The following is a 14,119-nucleotide window of genomic DNA, read 5'->3' as shown; positions in this document are numbered from 1 at the left end:
CCGCTCTTTCCCCCCCGCTCTTTCCCCCCTCTCTCTCTCTTGCCCCGCTCTTTCCTCCCTCTCGCCCCGCTCTTTCACCCCTCTCTCCCCACTGTGTCTGACTTGTTACTAGTTATCGGATGTGTGCCAGCTTGTTTCTCTTTGTAGACAAGCTAGCAGGCATTCCCAGTGACATCATTCACCATATGTGGGCTTGCCCATATATGATCAATGATGCTATACAGCATCTCTCAGCCAGCTAATGCTTACAATCTGCTGCTGACTGGGAGATTTCAACCTGCAATCTTAGTATTTTTGACACTTCACTGATGCACTGGGAGAAGGCCGGCAACAGAGGAAGGAGACGGAAAGACAGGGAGGAGAAACACAGCAGCACGTGCCTGGAAGGAGAGCACAGAGGATGGGGATGGAGGTAGAGAGAGAGCGCTGTGGGGACAGAACTGCTGCACATGCCCATGTATTCGTGAATGTGCAGCAGCTCTCAATAAGGTGCCGTCTGTCAAACTGACGAGAGATCAGTGGGGAAGATCCCCACAGCCAGAACAGTATTGTTGGGATATCTCCTCATTGTGGCGCTTAGCCCCGCCCATCATCTTTAAAAAGAAATTAAAGGCTTAGGGTGCATTTTGGCCTATTGGAGTAAATTACACAATTTACTCCTTTTGCCTAAGAAATACAGTAATGGAGATTATATAGGATCCCATAGTTCTCCTCTAAAGACACATTAATGCTCTAATGTTCTGTAATAATTAATACATCATCCAAAGTCTTTTTTTTTTTTTTAAGTGCAAGCAGTGTAAGTACCCAAGTTTGACCTGGTGTCAGCCTGTTGCAGTCCCTGTCCTGCAGAGCTGGATTGTGAGGGAAAGAAGCAGTACAAGGAGGCAATCAGTTAATGTGCTGGCATGCTGATAAGGAGAGAACATAATGACAGAGATGAGCTCAGAACTGCGCTACTTCTCCTTTCTCTGTCCAGTCACCAGCTGGGGTGGGACCAGAGGAAGGATATTGATGTCTAAGGACATCTAGTGGCAGAAAAAAGTACCGCGGAATGAAAACTGAACCGAAGGTGAATACTGCAGGAAAAAATCTAGTCTTGTTATTTTATCTTCTAAAGTGTAACTCATTTTTTATTTTGCATACACACACACATGCTCCCTCACTCACACAAAGGTTGAACTCTATGGACCTGTGTCTTTATTCAACCTCAAATACTATGTAACTATGTAACTATGTAACTATGTAGTTCTGCTTTACAAATGATTTATGTGATGAAACAAGATGTATGCATTGTTACAATAAGCAAAATTGGGCTTAATGTTTTGTCAAGATTCAAACATGAACTGGAAATTTGGGAAATAAAAGATTGACCCTGGTTGCTCTGAGGTAATAAAGGTATTTTAGATATTTTGAAAGATAAGGCCCACTGTAACAGAAGCGGCATCATTTTTAATTACTATGATTTGCATGAGCTACCCCTTCATGCAGTTCATAGGAATAAATCATGCATCACAGCACTGGAAGGCAGTAGTTGGTGAAAGTTCTGGCAGTTAGCCACATGTGTGAAAAACTCAGCACATGTATTATCAGCAGGTTTTTATGCATAGTTTTTTACTTTTTAACTTTTGTTTTTAAACAATTGGAAAAATTTAAAGGGCACCATGTATCGGATGTGTGAACCAAGTACAGTCTGTTCCTCAAAGTAGCCAATCAGATTCTTTAATCTATTCTTAAAAAAGAAAAAAAATGAACCACGGAAAGCATATTCTACGTTTGGCAAAAATACATTATGAATGTACCCATACTGCAAAAAAAAATAAAAATGTGCATTTATTAATGTTTGTGCATTGGAGCCTGCAAAGCATTGCATATGTTATCAGTGGGTCACAGGTGAAATGCTCAGGCACCTGCAGGCTTTTTCTCCCCAGGTCCATACTGAGGTACACATCTTCAGTTATGGGGCTGGAGGAAGTATTCAATAGACTAAAAGTGTGGTAACATCAGTACAGTCCCTGCGCCAAGGCGGATGATGGAACTTGTAGTCTTTTCATTTACAGATCCTGTCAAGGGATCTGTCAGTGAATGACATGGTGGGGCAGGCAAAGCCATGGACAGCCATGCTGAATTCAAATTCTTCAAGGGTGCTCCAAGAGAGTGGGCCAGCTGAGGGTGCGAGGCTGCGAAATAGCACTTGTTCCAGGTTACACCCTACATATGGGTGCAACATGGTACGAAGGGTGGAATTGGCTTTTAAGATACTCATGTAATAGGAATTAGTGCGTGTGTATATATACATATATACATCTTTATATTAAATGTTGTTGTACTCGGTAAGTGTGAAAATAATCTCCAATCTATTGGACTTTAAGGCAGTAGAAATAATTGGGGCCCTTCTGCTGCAATTCAGATGTGCCTTTTTATTACTGGATGTGGAAATGAAGTATTGGCAACTGGTGATTTTCAATTCTTGTTAGCCAAGCTAAAGCTCTCATGCAAATAACTGCACTTCTTGCAGGCCATTAACTCAGGAAGAAATTGCACTCAGAAGAGAGATTGCAAGACAGAGGCATGCTGAAAGGATGGCAATCAATCAGGAACAGGCTCCCTCCAGCAGTGAATGCCAAGCGACTGCAGACAGTGAGAACACTAAAGGCAAGTGGCTGTGCTTACTATGTCATGCACTTCTCTTTTTCCCTCCAGGATTCTTAAGCTAGTTTGTTGTAATTTTCTGATCACTAAATGTTCCCACCGTACAGGCAGCAATTACATATCATTAGCATCCACACAACTTGCTAACAGTTGCTGACACCAGTCTCCAGACAACATAATTACAAGCAAATTAGCTGTTTAGGTGGTGTGAGGTGTATGTGGTTAGCGATCAGTTAATTTACTGTCTGCTCTTACAAATTCAGTGACTTTAGTGCCGTGCTCAAAACAGTCACAAAGTGTGTAGCAAAAAATGACCATGCTGTTAAAGACCTTTAAAGCACAAGTTGACTCTTCAGTTTTTGGGTTTTGTTTTTTTTTGTTGCTTGCTTACAGTGTATTTTCTTCCTTTTCTCGGATACATTTAATAATTGCATTCCCTATTTCACATTTTTTAGCTTCCTGTACTCTTCTAGTCCTACCTGCTTTTTCAGGTATTGCTAGCTGTCATTGATGGTTGGCTCACACATAGAGCCCCTTTGTACACATAAGAACATTGGTGTCACTCTAAACTCAGTGTAACTGCTATTCAAGCACTGAGCTGCACAATACATGTCACAGCAACCCCATGAGAGAAGAAGTGCATGTATGAAAGCATTTTTATGTTAATCCAACCCAGGTGACAACTGAAGCAAAGAAATCTGAGCGTTCCAGAGTTTGTAATCCAGCCTCTTGTTGCCTATACTATTTATTAAGCAGACAGGCCGGTATGCATTTTATATGCATCTTCTCACATGCTCCCTATTAGACCAAAACAAAAACAAAACGAAGAAGTATGACTTTGGGGTAACTATGCAAACAAGAGTAGCAGCACATTATGGCCACATAGTGGACCTCAGGAGCAAAGGATTTTCCTATGCCCTGCAAAACTTGTTTGCTTAGCTATTTGCGTCTATAAAGAGAAGAAAAATAATAATGGCTAAAAACGGAGGTAAACGGAGAAGAAGAAAGAGACTTTGGGGTAACTATGCAAACAAGAGTAGCAGCACATTATGGCCACGAGGTGGACACCATGAGCAATGGATTATCCTCCCCGGCTCCACCTAGCGGACATGATGCCAATACGACAAGATTTGCATCCTGGGCAGATAACACACAGCTTTTTTGTGGACTGAGTGTGGTCAGCTGGGCCCAATGTCTTTTGCTAAACTAATTAACCACTCCTACGCTTAGATCTCTACAACATAAACACTAATCATTTTGTAGTCCACACAGGAATAGCACAGGACGTCTACACAGGACAGCTCTGAATTTCTGACAAAATCAACAGTTTGTTTTTTTGCACTTTTCATAACAAACTTTTGATGATTTACCAGACCAAAGTGAACTAATAAGAGAAGTTCATTGTTAGGGTTTACATACGCTTTAAAGTGAACCTGACCTGGCCTAAAAAGTGCCTAAGGCAACAGCTGGGCTTGTGCCTTGTAATGCCTGTTAATGTTTGTGTGTTAGTCTTTAAATCGATCTTTGTGTCTCTGTGGAACTCCTTGGATCATACGGCAAGGGTGTATCCTCGGCCTCGACTTGTCTTTAAGATGAATTCCACCCTTCATGCTGCTTGTCATTTAGCTGTCAAATGCTAGTCTCATTGAGCAATAGAGGCACTGGTGTTTAACAGTTAAATGGCAGTGAAAAGGGCTTGATTCTGACTTGGATAGAAGTCAAGGTCATGTTTACAGCCTGGACCTAGGATCCAAAGTGCTCAATAGGGAAACATGGATCGATTTACCTTGAGCATTTTTAATTAAGATAAAAGTGAGGGATGGCATAATTTTAACTGATTCGCAAAAGGTTAGAATTAGTCAACGCAACAAAAGTATTATTTTAGTGATATCCGTTAGGCCATGGCTGCACAGTCTCCTTTCCTGTTGTTGTGAATGGAGTGGCCTGCTGTTTGCATGCAAAATTAGGTGATTGCAGAACGGTTTAATACACAACCACCATGTCCATTATAAGGGTGGCCACACACCTTACGATAATCGTATGATAATCGCAGGAAATCCCGCGATCGTACGATTATCGTAAGGTGTGTGGAAGCCGTGCGACCTCTACTACTGTAAGGTCGCACGACTTTTAACTTACGAACATGTTTGAAAACCCCATGAGCAGCGTGCGATGTTCGGCGGGTGTGTAGCATGTTCGTAAGATAAAAGCCGGACGGCTGGTGTGCGCAAATGCACACTGCCCGTTCAGCATTGCGGTCATCGGAAGCCCGCACCTCGGTGGCGCGGCTTGTGATTATCGCAAGTACGATCTGTCAGGTGTTTGCACTTCACTTGCCTGTAAGAATTGTGTGTCAAAATAGGTATTCTACTGCAGCCTTTCCTAACCCGTCCGTTGGATCACTTTTCGATGCCCTGATTCCAGAATGAAATCTCTGTCCTGTGCTGTATGATCAGGAAAACTGGGTTCTTGTTTCAATTGTAAAATTGAATTGTAAAATCCATCACAAGACCTTCCCCTCTGTTTTTGTGATCCACTGTCCTGCTTTCTGCAAAACTGAAGCAGGCTGGGAGTGGCAGGGGGGGTTATACAGGACTGTCCTTACAGCTCTAATTTGCCAGTGTCAAATTTCCTGAAGGTGGCTGCATAACCCATTTCGTCCAGAAATAACTCCCTGTATCCTCTGATGTACTCCAAGAAACTGATTGTACAGGTAAGGCAAAAATCCTGTTTTTTTTTTCTCGCATAGTTTTCTTTTTCTAAGCAGAGTGCCTGTTTTTTTTTTGTTGCCCACCCCTTGCCCACCCCTTTAGTGGTTACTGCTTTGGGGCATCCAGTGGTGATAAGTTGTTCCCGTGTCCCTTAGTGGACTGTACAGTAAATTGTTTTTTTTGTACTTTATGTAATACATTTTTCTTAGAGTCCATTGAAAGATGCAGCTCCCCCTCCCTCATGTTACTCTTTTATTTTGTACAGCTTGCTAAAACTAAGACATGACTAGAGTGAAAGGGGTTATATACCCTCGGGCTGGCAATATACCCTATAGCCTTTCTTTATAGTAGTGTTCATTTTGCTGTAGGTGGTGCTATAGCCCATAGTGATTTGCTGTTCCTTTGTCTTTTAATGGATTCTGAGGAAGGATTTATATGGTAAAAAAATAAATAAAAAAATCCAGTTTTTAAAATGAACAAAAATGTCAGACCTCCTGAGTTATTGCTTGTGTGATTTGATTGTGTGCATCTAGCTTACACCCTTGCTGTGGATTAAGAAAGGTGAAAAAACAAATGATCTTTTATTTGAATATGTTACAGGTGATGCACTTGTGAAGGAAGAGGAGAATTTAGTTCAAAAGCCAGAAAAGAAAGATGTTGAGAATAAAAGTTATTTTATTGCTTTTGCTCGAGTATTCAGTGGTGTAGTACGCAAAGGACAAAGGATATTTGTTTTGGGACCAAAATATGATCCAACACAAGCACTGCCTAAGGTAATTAGTTTTTCTTTTAATTTTATATTTCTACAAATATAAAAGTCGGCACTGGAAATTGTCTTGTCTTACCTTAACCACTGAAAATCTAGCTCTAATAAAATGCTGATTTTTTTCCCCATATGTTTCATTAGTTAGATCCTCTTAAAAAGACCCTATCGCAGAAAAAAAGATATCAAAGTACGCAATTGTAAATTTAAAGTTCTAATACTTGCCAGTACTGTTTCAGCGGACTTTCAGTCTTTTGAAGAGCAACAGCCGCTAGGATCTTTAGCTTTCACAACTTCCAGTAGAGTTGGATTTCTTCTTTCCCTGCTGAATACTGGGATTTCACCCACCGGCCACAATGTCACTGGTGTGTCTCATTAGAGCTCAGGCCAGGTTCACACCATTTTCTGGACCAGATCTGGAACACGTTGCATTGCGATTTGCTGCATTTTTACTGCGATTTTGCCACATTCCAGAGCTTTTTTTTTATAGCTTAAAATGGGCTTTCAGGTGCAGTCCAGTGTGTTCCAGTTCGTTTGCATGCATTTGTAATGCATTTCCATGCGTTACAGTGCATTCCAAACCAGAGAAAATGAGATGAGCAGTATTTTTTAAGCACAACTGACTGCATTTTAACTGTGAGTTTGCCACATTCTGGAGCCTTTTTTTAAGCTTAAAATGGGCGGTCCAGTGTGTTCCAGTGCGTTTGAATACATTTTTGATGCGTTTCTGTGCATTTCAGACCAGAGAAAATGAGACAAGCAGTATTTTTTAAGCGCAACTGACTGCACTGATATGAGCAGAGCCCAGAAATACCATAGGGATACATTGGAATGCTTTTTTTGGCCCGGGAGCAAACTGTTCTAGTCTTGACATGATTCGGACATGGTGTGAACAAGCCCTCAATTTGTTTTCTAAACATATAGACAAAAACACCTTTTTCTTGATACCTGAACTTTAAAGTAAACCTGTCACAAACCTGATACATTTAGACTAAGCATATGGTTAAAAAAATGTGGAGGCTACCTTTCAATTCTGTAGAATGTAAAACAGATCCAGAAGTAGAGGCAGTGGAAATTATTAGCAAATCATGGCTTTTACTATAAAAGTTCTGCTTTGCTCTTGCCCGCTCTTGTCTCCCTTTTGGTCAGCCAGGCCACCCATCATATTAAAGGACCTTAAAAAATTGCTCCAGTGATGGGACTACTAGTTTGTATTGAGATTGTAGTGCATCACAGGAGCAAGCTTAGTGCTGAAAGAAAAGAAAAAAAAAAAGTGTGGTGTGCAATATAGTGAAATGGAAAATTTTAAATTATACAGCAATGAATGCAGAATGGCATCGGCTATAGAGGACTGCAAAACACAGCAATAGTACATTATACAGCACAATGCAGAATACCACCGGCTATAGAGGAACTCAACAAATCCCAGCAATAGTACATTATTACTGCATTGCGGTATTCTGCATTGCGCTATACTATTGCTGGGTTTTGTAGTCCTCTATAGCTGGTGGTATTCTGTATTGTGCTTTATAATGTACTATTTCTGATTTTTGTAGTCCTCTATAGCTAGTGGTATTCAGCATTGCACTACTGTATAATGTATTATTGCAGGGATTTGTTGTACTCCTCTATAGCTGGCGGTATTCCGCTTTGCGCAGTATAATGTATTATTGCTGGGATTTGTAGTCCTCTATACAGCGCAATGCAGAATACCACCAGCTATATAGGAATCCAACAAATCCCAGCAATTCATTATACACAGTGTATAATGTATTGCTGGGATTTGTATTCTTCTATAGCTGATGGTATATCCCCCACACCTGCTCCTCCTTACTTCTTCTCTCTGCTTCCCTGTGCTGATCGTGGATGTGGGTGGGCGGTGAGCGTGAGGTGGGGAGGAGGTGCGGCATGTGGATGTGGGAGGGCCGGTCTGGCAGCGGCGAGCGTGAGGTGGGGAGGAGGTGCGGCGAGTGTGTGTGGAGCCGTGAACAGGGTCAACTAATCGGAAGCCGATTAATCGATGATTGAAAAAGTTGATAACTTTTTGATTAATCAATTATAATCGATTTAGTTGTTGCAGCCCTAGAGTTAACGTTTAAGCCAAGACTGGGCCAACAGACCTTTTAGTACCCTGACAGTATGTTTGTCTTGCCCATTGATTTACCGCAGTGTGCGTGACAGGAACCTGTAATGTAACAGTAACCTAAGATATGCCAGGAGAGTTTAGATTACACGGTTGATGCAGTGGAGTTGTTTCAGCCATTCCAAAAAGCAGCAGAAACCAGCACTGACCAAGGGAAGTTGTAAGTATATTGTAAGTTTTGAAATAACAGTCACACAGTTAATACATATACACACATGAGGCCATTTGATTGATTTTATGACACTCACATTATAGTTTGTAGGCAGATTTAGCTCGCTCTGAATATGGTAAATTGTTCATTAAATTATGTGTTAAATAAAAATAAAACAATTGATAGCTTTGTAGAGTTTTGTTATATCCTTATTGTTGTGTCTGTTCAGGATTGGTCCAACCAATTACAAATGGTCTGTTTTACAATACCCCCTGTAACTAGCTTGTGGCTTATGTTCTCACAATAGTTTTTCAGTACTCATTGTACAGTTTGATGTATGGCTGTATTTTCCCTCTAGTGGCTACAAGTCTTATGTGAATTCTATGAATGTAAAACTGTATTGTTAAGCAGAACCTTTACATATATTTGTTGCTTAATTCTTATAGTAAAGCCCAAGGGACCTGACCCCAGTAGTATTCATTGTACTTTACTATACAAAAATGCTGCATGCACAGACTACTTGGTTACAGGAAAAGTAACTAAAAACAAACATACAGGCTGCTACAAACATACATACACATGCACCCACTACAATTTTCTACTACACGCAATGGTTTCTATAAGAGGATACACTAAAGGTGCTTAGCTTCAGCCTACAAATTCCGATCGAACAGGACTCTGTGGCGATTAACCGTTCACAGGAAAATGGCTTCTCGTTGCAGTCTCTCTCAAAGTGTGGTCTTTAGTCGTCCTTTGTTCCAGTGACATCCTGTTTGGTCAAAGTTTCTTTATGAAGTCCCTGTTCCAGTGACTTACTCTTTGGTCAGAGTCCTCTTATGAAGTCCTCGCTATTCACTTTGGGCTGCTGGTTTTTATCCCGAAAAGGTGGTAGTCCACCTGTGGGCGTTGCCCTTAACATTTGTATTAAGTCCTATGCCAGGTGTATTTCACTTTTTCCCACTCTAGATGACGGCACAGCACCATAAATGCTATAAACAGTCAGTCAGGTCTGGCTGGCTAATCTTAACCAGCCTAGGCATGCTGTTTACACAAAGTTTCCCCATAACAATATCCCATTGTGAGTAAGCTAGATAAGAATAATGGAGAAACAATGGCAGCTGCAGCATTGTCCGAAAACCAGTTTGGTCTGTTTGCACTTGCTTAGCTTAATAATATCTGAGCGGACCGATTGTCTTCACGATATTCTAATTATTCGAGTTTCACCTGTATATATTAGGGATGTACTGATACAATTTTTTCCAGACCAAGTAAGTTCTAATACTTGTCCTCATAGATACCAATTACTGATACCTTTTTGTTGTCATGTGACAGTGCAACCCTGCTAGTTTTCGTGAAAATTGCCAAATATTGGCACTGTTACTGAACTGATATATGTGCATCCCTAATACATATATATAATGCAATACAGAAACATGCATGCTAAAATTTTATTTTGGATACACTTCAAATTAACTTAGCACATCTCCCCATTGTTGCAACAATCTTGAGCATCCAAGCTTGCCAAGAATTTCTTTCTAGGCTAGTTACTTCTTCCCTTGCATCAAGTGAAAAAATATTAGAGGTTTATTAAAATTATAGATATATTAAGTCAGACAATCTTAGACTAAACTGTAGGCAGCCCAGGATGTCTGCATGCTTGCTCTGTTATCCTGTAGAGTGGCTGGGCAACCTAAAACCTCAGCCTCTCTGTAATGCGTTTACCAACCAGCCTCCATGGTCACTACACACCCTCCCTATCTTATATGTATAGCTGATGGTTGGTGGGGGTAAATATTACAGTGATGGGCCAGTGGTTCACATGAGTCTAAAGGAGTTGGACCAGAACGGGAGCCACAGAGAATCAGCGCTGGTTTTGGCATGATTGGGTGCAGGGTACTGGGCTGGCATGAAAATACATGGTCTAACTTTTAGGGTTACAAATAGCAGTTTTAGTTGACCAACTTTAGCAAAATATGTGGAAGCCACACTGCCTTGCCAAGGCCCCTCTGTGTACAGTAGTGGGGTCTTAAATCTAATCTATGAGAGTCCCCATCTTGGAGCATATATAGCAAATAAAGTAGTTAGGATTACACTACACATTAGATGTGAGGATGCCGAAGGAAGTGGAAGAGAGGTGAGTGTGGGACTGAGGGATCAGGTGTGTGTGTTTATTTAAGCCCTTTAGACAAAGGAAGCATTTAACCCTTACAGTGTGGGGGTGGCTCCTCTGTAAGGCTATGTTTTTTTTTTTAATTCCCAGAGTTCTACTTTAATATAAGTAGGGATACCATTGAACTGAAAGATGGTAGGGTTGCTTACACCAACAAAGATATTGGTCTTCTTCTACCAAGCTAGGAATCAGGTTGGTTAAAATTAAGATATACCAGCTGCCGTACAGATTTACCTACTGTGATTGCAATGACAGTTGGAGACCTTCAGCTGGTAGAATTCCCTTTCATTTCAAATATATTTTCAGGTAATCTTTTAATTGATTACAGTATTTTCAGGTTGCCCATAAACTGTCATTGCTATTGATGTCCAGATCTGTCACATCTAGAGAAATTGAGTGGTGCATCTCCAGCCAAATAAAAGCTGAGATCTGATAACATCTATAATGATATCTTTTTAAATCTCTGGTATTTCTAATGGAAGATTGCTGAAGGGGAAGTTGGATAGACTTTTAGGCTTCAGATCTGTGTCACATCTAACAGATCTACACCACTTCAAATATTGTTGTTTCTTATGATCAGATGTGCTGTGGTGACAAATTGGTGAGTGGGAGATGCTAATCCTAAATTACGCCAAACATACATATGTTCTCATAATAGCACAAAGAGCTCATACATATTTCTCTCACTGATTAATGTAACGTCAGGCAGACTTTCATCTTGCTGTTAAAAGTATCACAGACACAGCATTTCGTTGGTGGCTGTAACCACTTACATATGTGGCAGAGTAAAGGTCGTGGTTCAGCATGTGACAAGGAGGAGGCAGTAGGAAGTGGACAGACTACTTAGCTGAATTTTCAATAGACAGGCATTTATTTTGCAGCTTGTAATTGATACAGATTTGTAACTGCTGATTTGCCATATGGTAAACAGAAGGAGCAAATGGCATGCCTACTGTGTTTTAGAAAATGTATCTTTATACAAATGTTCATGTTACTTATGATGCATGGTGCTAAAAAGAAGCCTGTTGCATAGCTCTATCGTATGACCTTAGCTCTTCTATATGGCTTGGTTTGCCTTTACAGTACTGCCTGTTACATATTTGTTGTGTATATTTTGTTTTGTTTTTCGGTGAGATGTTACTGTTTCTATCCACCTTTTTATTCTTCATTTTGCTAAGACTTTTTCTCCTCTACTTTGACATTTTGCTGGTTTCAAAGGGTGATATGTGCCCACGCAAAACCCCCACATGTACAGAATAGTGGTTGAATGACAGGGAATGTTTGGCACCAATGTATCTTTAATGTCTGGGGGCTTGCCTACTACCATGCCCATGTTAAATGTCTGTGTCATCCAATCTAATGAAATGTTTATCTTTTTGTTACTTTAACCATACCTGGTCATGTCAATAGAGCTTGTATTTGCTTGTTTGGAACATACAGTAGATATTTCCATAGGTCATTTAATTATTTAGGAAATATTTTATTAGGCCTTATTGCAGTATTTCCTGATGAATTGATCAATCGAACAATAGAAACTATAGCATGGGAATCTACCAGCACCATACAGTCATTTATTGATTGCCCAAATCTAACCTTAGGCAGGGTTTTCGAATAATAATAACACCAAACATGTTACAGGGAAGGAGGAACTACTCTCTGGATTGTTGTATCTTTTTTTTTTTCTTTCTTTCTAGATTTTCCATTTTTTTTCACATATAAGTCATGATGAACAATAATTCAAAATTACCTTTTCTCTAGGTAGAAGGATAGCAACTTGCTAAGCGGGGCCAGTGCTTTTGGGGTGCGTGCAGCTTCTGGAAGCACCCTGGGTATTGCAACACACATTGGAACAAGATAAATAATTATAGGGCCCTCATTTATGGCTAACTCTAGAATGAGCTGTAAAGGCATTTAAAGCATCACCCATTGATAGTATTAGGTACCTTAAATTTCCACTATTTCGCTGGTGCATGCAGTTTTGAGATATTTGGTATCTATTTACTTGACACAACCTCATCTTTTATTTTGTACAAACAATGGGGATTATATTGATTTCTGTGCATTAAAATTCATTTGAGATTTTACTAAAAATATTATTATACAGCATTTACATAGCACCAACAGTTTGCAGCAGCACTTAAACAAAATATGGGGAGACTGTACAATACAATAATAAAATTCAATACGGAATCCCCCCCCCCCCCCAAATACAAGGCTAAAATGTCTGCATGCCCACAACCCTATAACTCTGGGGGTGCCGCCTCATGTGCAGAGCTGTTATCTTAAGGGGTGGTATGCTATATATATTCTTTTAACTGTGTAAAGAGAAAAAGCCTTAGGATTAGGCTAAAATTCAAGTTGGCAGTGTCATAGCTCAATATTAATGGATTGCTTTGCTTATTCAAATATATTTTATATATGGATGTGAATGAATTCTGGTTTTAAGGCTGGAACAGATCCATGCACACGTGCTAGAGTTAGTTGGACAGCCCGTCTGCTTGGCATTCTTTGAAAAGAATCGCCAATTTTTTAACGCCACTTAGCTGCCAGGCACTTTGTTCCCAAGCCCTGTGTGAGCAAGCAGATGGTGTCCAATGTGTAATGGACACCATCTGTTGTAAGGTTGCATAATATGTTTTAACAGAAGGTTATATGCTGGAGCTGAGTAGTTCCATTACTTACTGTGATTTCAGTAGTGGCAGGATCTTTACATTGCCAGGGCTTTTCTCTGCACTGCACTCAGCAGATAGGTTTGGGAGGTTAAAAATGAAACTGGCATTGTGCAAAGGGTCTGTTATAGTAATTGTATCTATTAGTGGAAGCCAGCAGGAGACTGGCTGAATGTAAAATTCAGTTGCAACTGCTTTTTCCCTCTATTAAGATTAAGAGAGCATTTAAATATTTGTTTTCTTATGCAGATACAGTAGTGTGTGTGTGTGTGTGATTTATTTTCTCCGCTTGCAAGATGCTTGAATTAGTAAAGTCTGTTGTGAATTGCATGTCCTATATAATGTTATGTTATTATCGCTTCTTTATACATTAAAATATTCTAGATTTATTATTGATCCTTTTTTTTTTTTATCCTTCCTGTCAATTTTTTTTTTTTTTTTTTTTTTTTGCTCACCAACTAATATGTTTGGACTCTTTTGTAAGCAATCATTGTTAGTCATGGACCTATTTGATGGGCAAACATTAAATGGATTCTGTCACTAAAGTAGAATTTAAAAATCTAGAAATACCTGTTAAAGAGCAGTGTGCATACTCACCTGTTCTGCTGCCGAATGCTGCTGTGATGCTGAGTAAACTGTAGTAGAAACTGACACTTCTGGCAGTGTTCCCTGCAGCACTTACTGGCTCCGCTTGCTGGAATGTTTGGAGGTCAGCAGGAGGAACCAGCATTTGCTGCAGGTGACCCGGAGAGGGACACTCCCAGACATATTGACTCCTTGTGGAATATGTCTTGGGATCAGAGCTGCATTAGACAGCTCAGGCAGGAGTTCATAAGTTTTATTGTTGATCTCTTCTGATGTCT

The 14,119-nt window shown here is 40.2% G+C and overlaps 1 protein-coding gene across 1 annotated transcript in view; it reads left to right on the top strand.

The window, feature by feature from the left end:
* The window catches only part of EFL1 (elongation factor like GTPase 1), a 266,637-nt gene that overhangs the window by 88,699 nt on the left and 163,819 nt on the right, over positions 1 to 14,119 (top strand). The window contains exons 13-14 of the mRNA XM_018576711.1: positions 2,516 to 2,652; positions 5,961 to 6,133. Of these exons, the coding sequence (XP_018432213.1) occupies positions 2,516 to 2,652; positions 5,961 to 6,133 (310 nt within the window). The remainder of the gene's footprint in view (positions 1 to 2,515; positions 2,653 to 5,960; positions 6,134 to 14,119) is intronic.

The sequence above is a fragment of the Nanorana parkeri genome, unplaced genomic scaffold, assembly GCF_000935625.1.
Source record: "Nanorana parkeri isolate BGI_ZX_2015 unplaced genomic scaffold, ASM93562v1 scaffold74, whole genome shotgun sequence".
Taxonomy (NCBI): Eukaryota; Metazoa; Chordata; class Amphibia; order Anura; family Dicroglossidae; genus Nanorana; species Nanorana parkeri.
The sequence above is the reverse complement of the archived record's forward strand: the minus strand, read 5'-3'. Positions and strand labels throughout refer to the sequence as shown.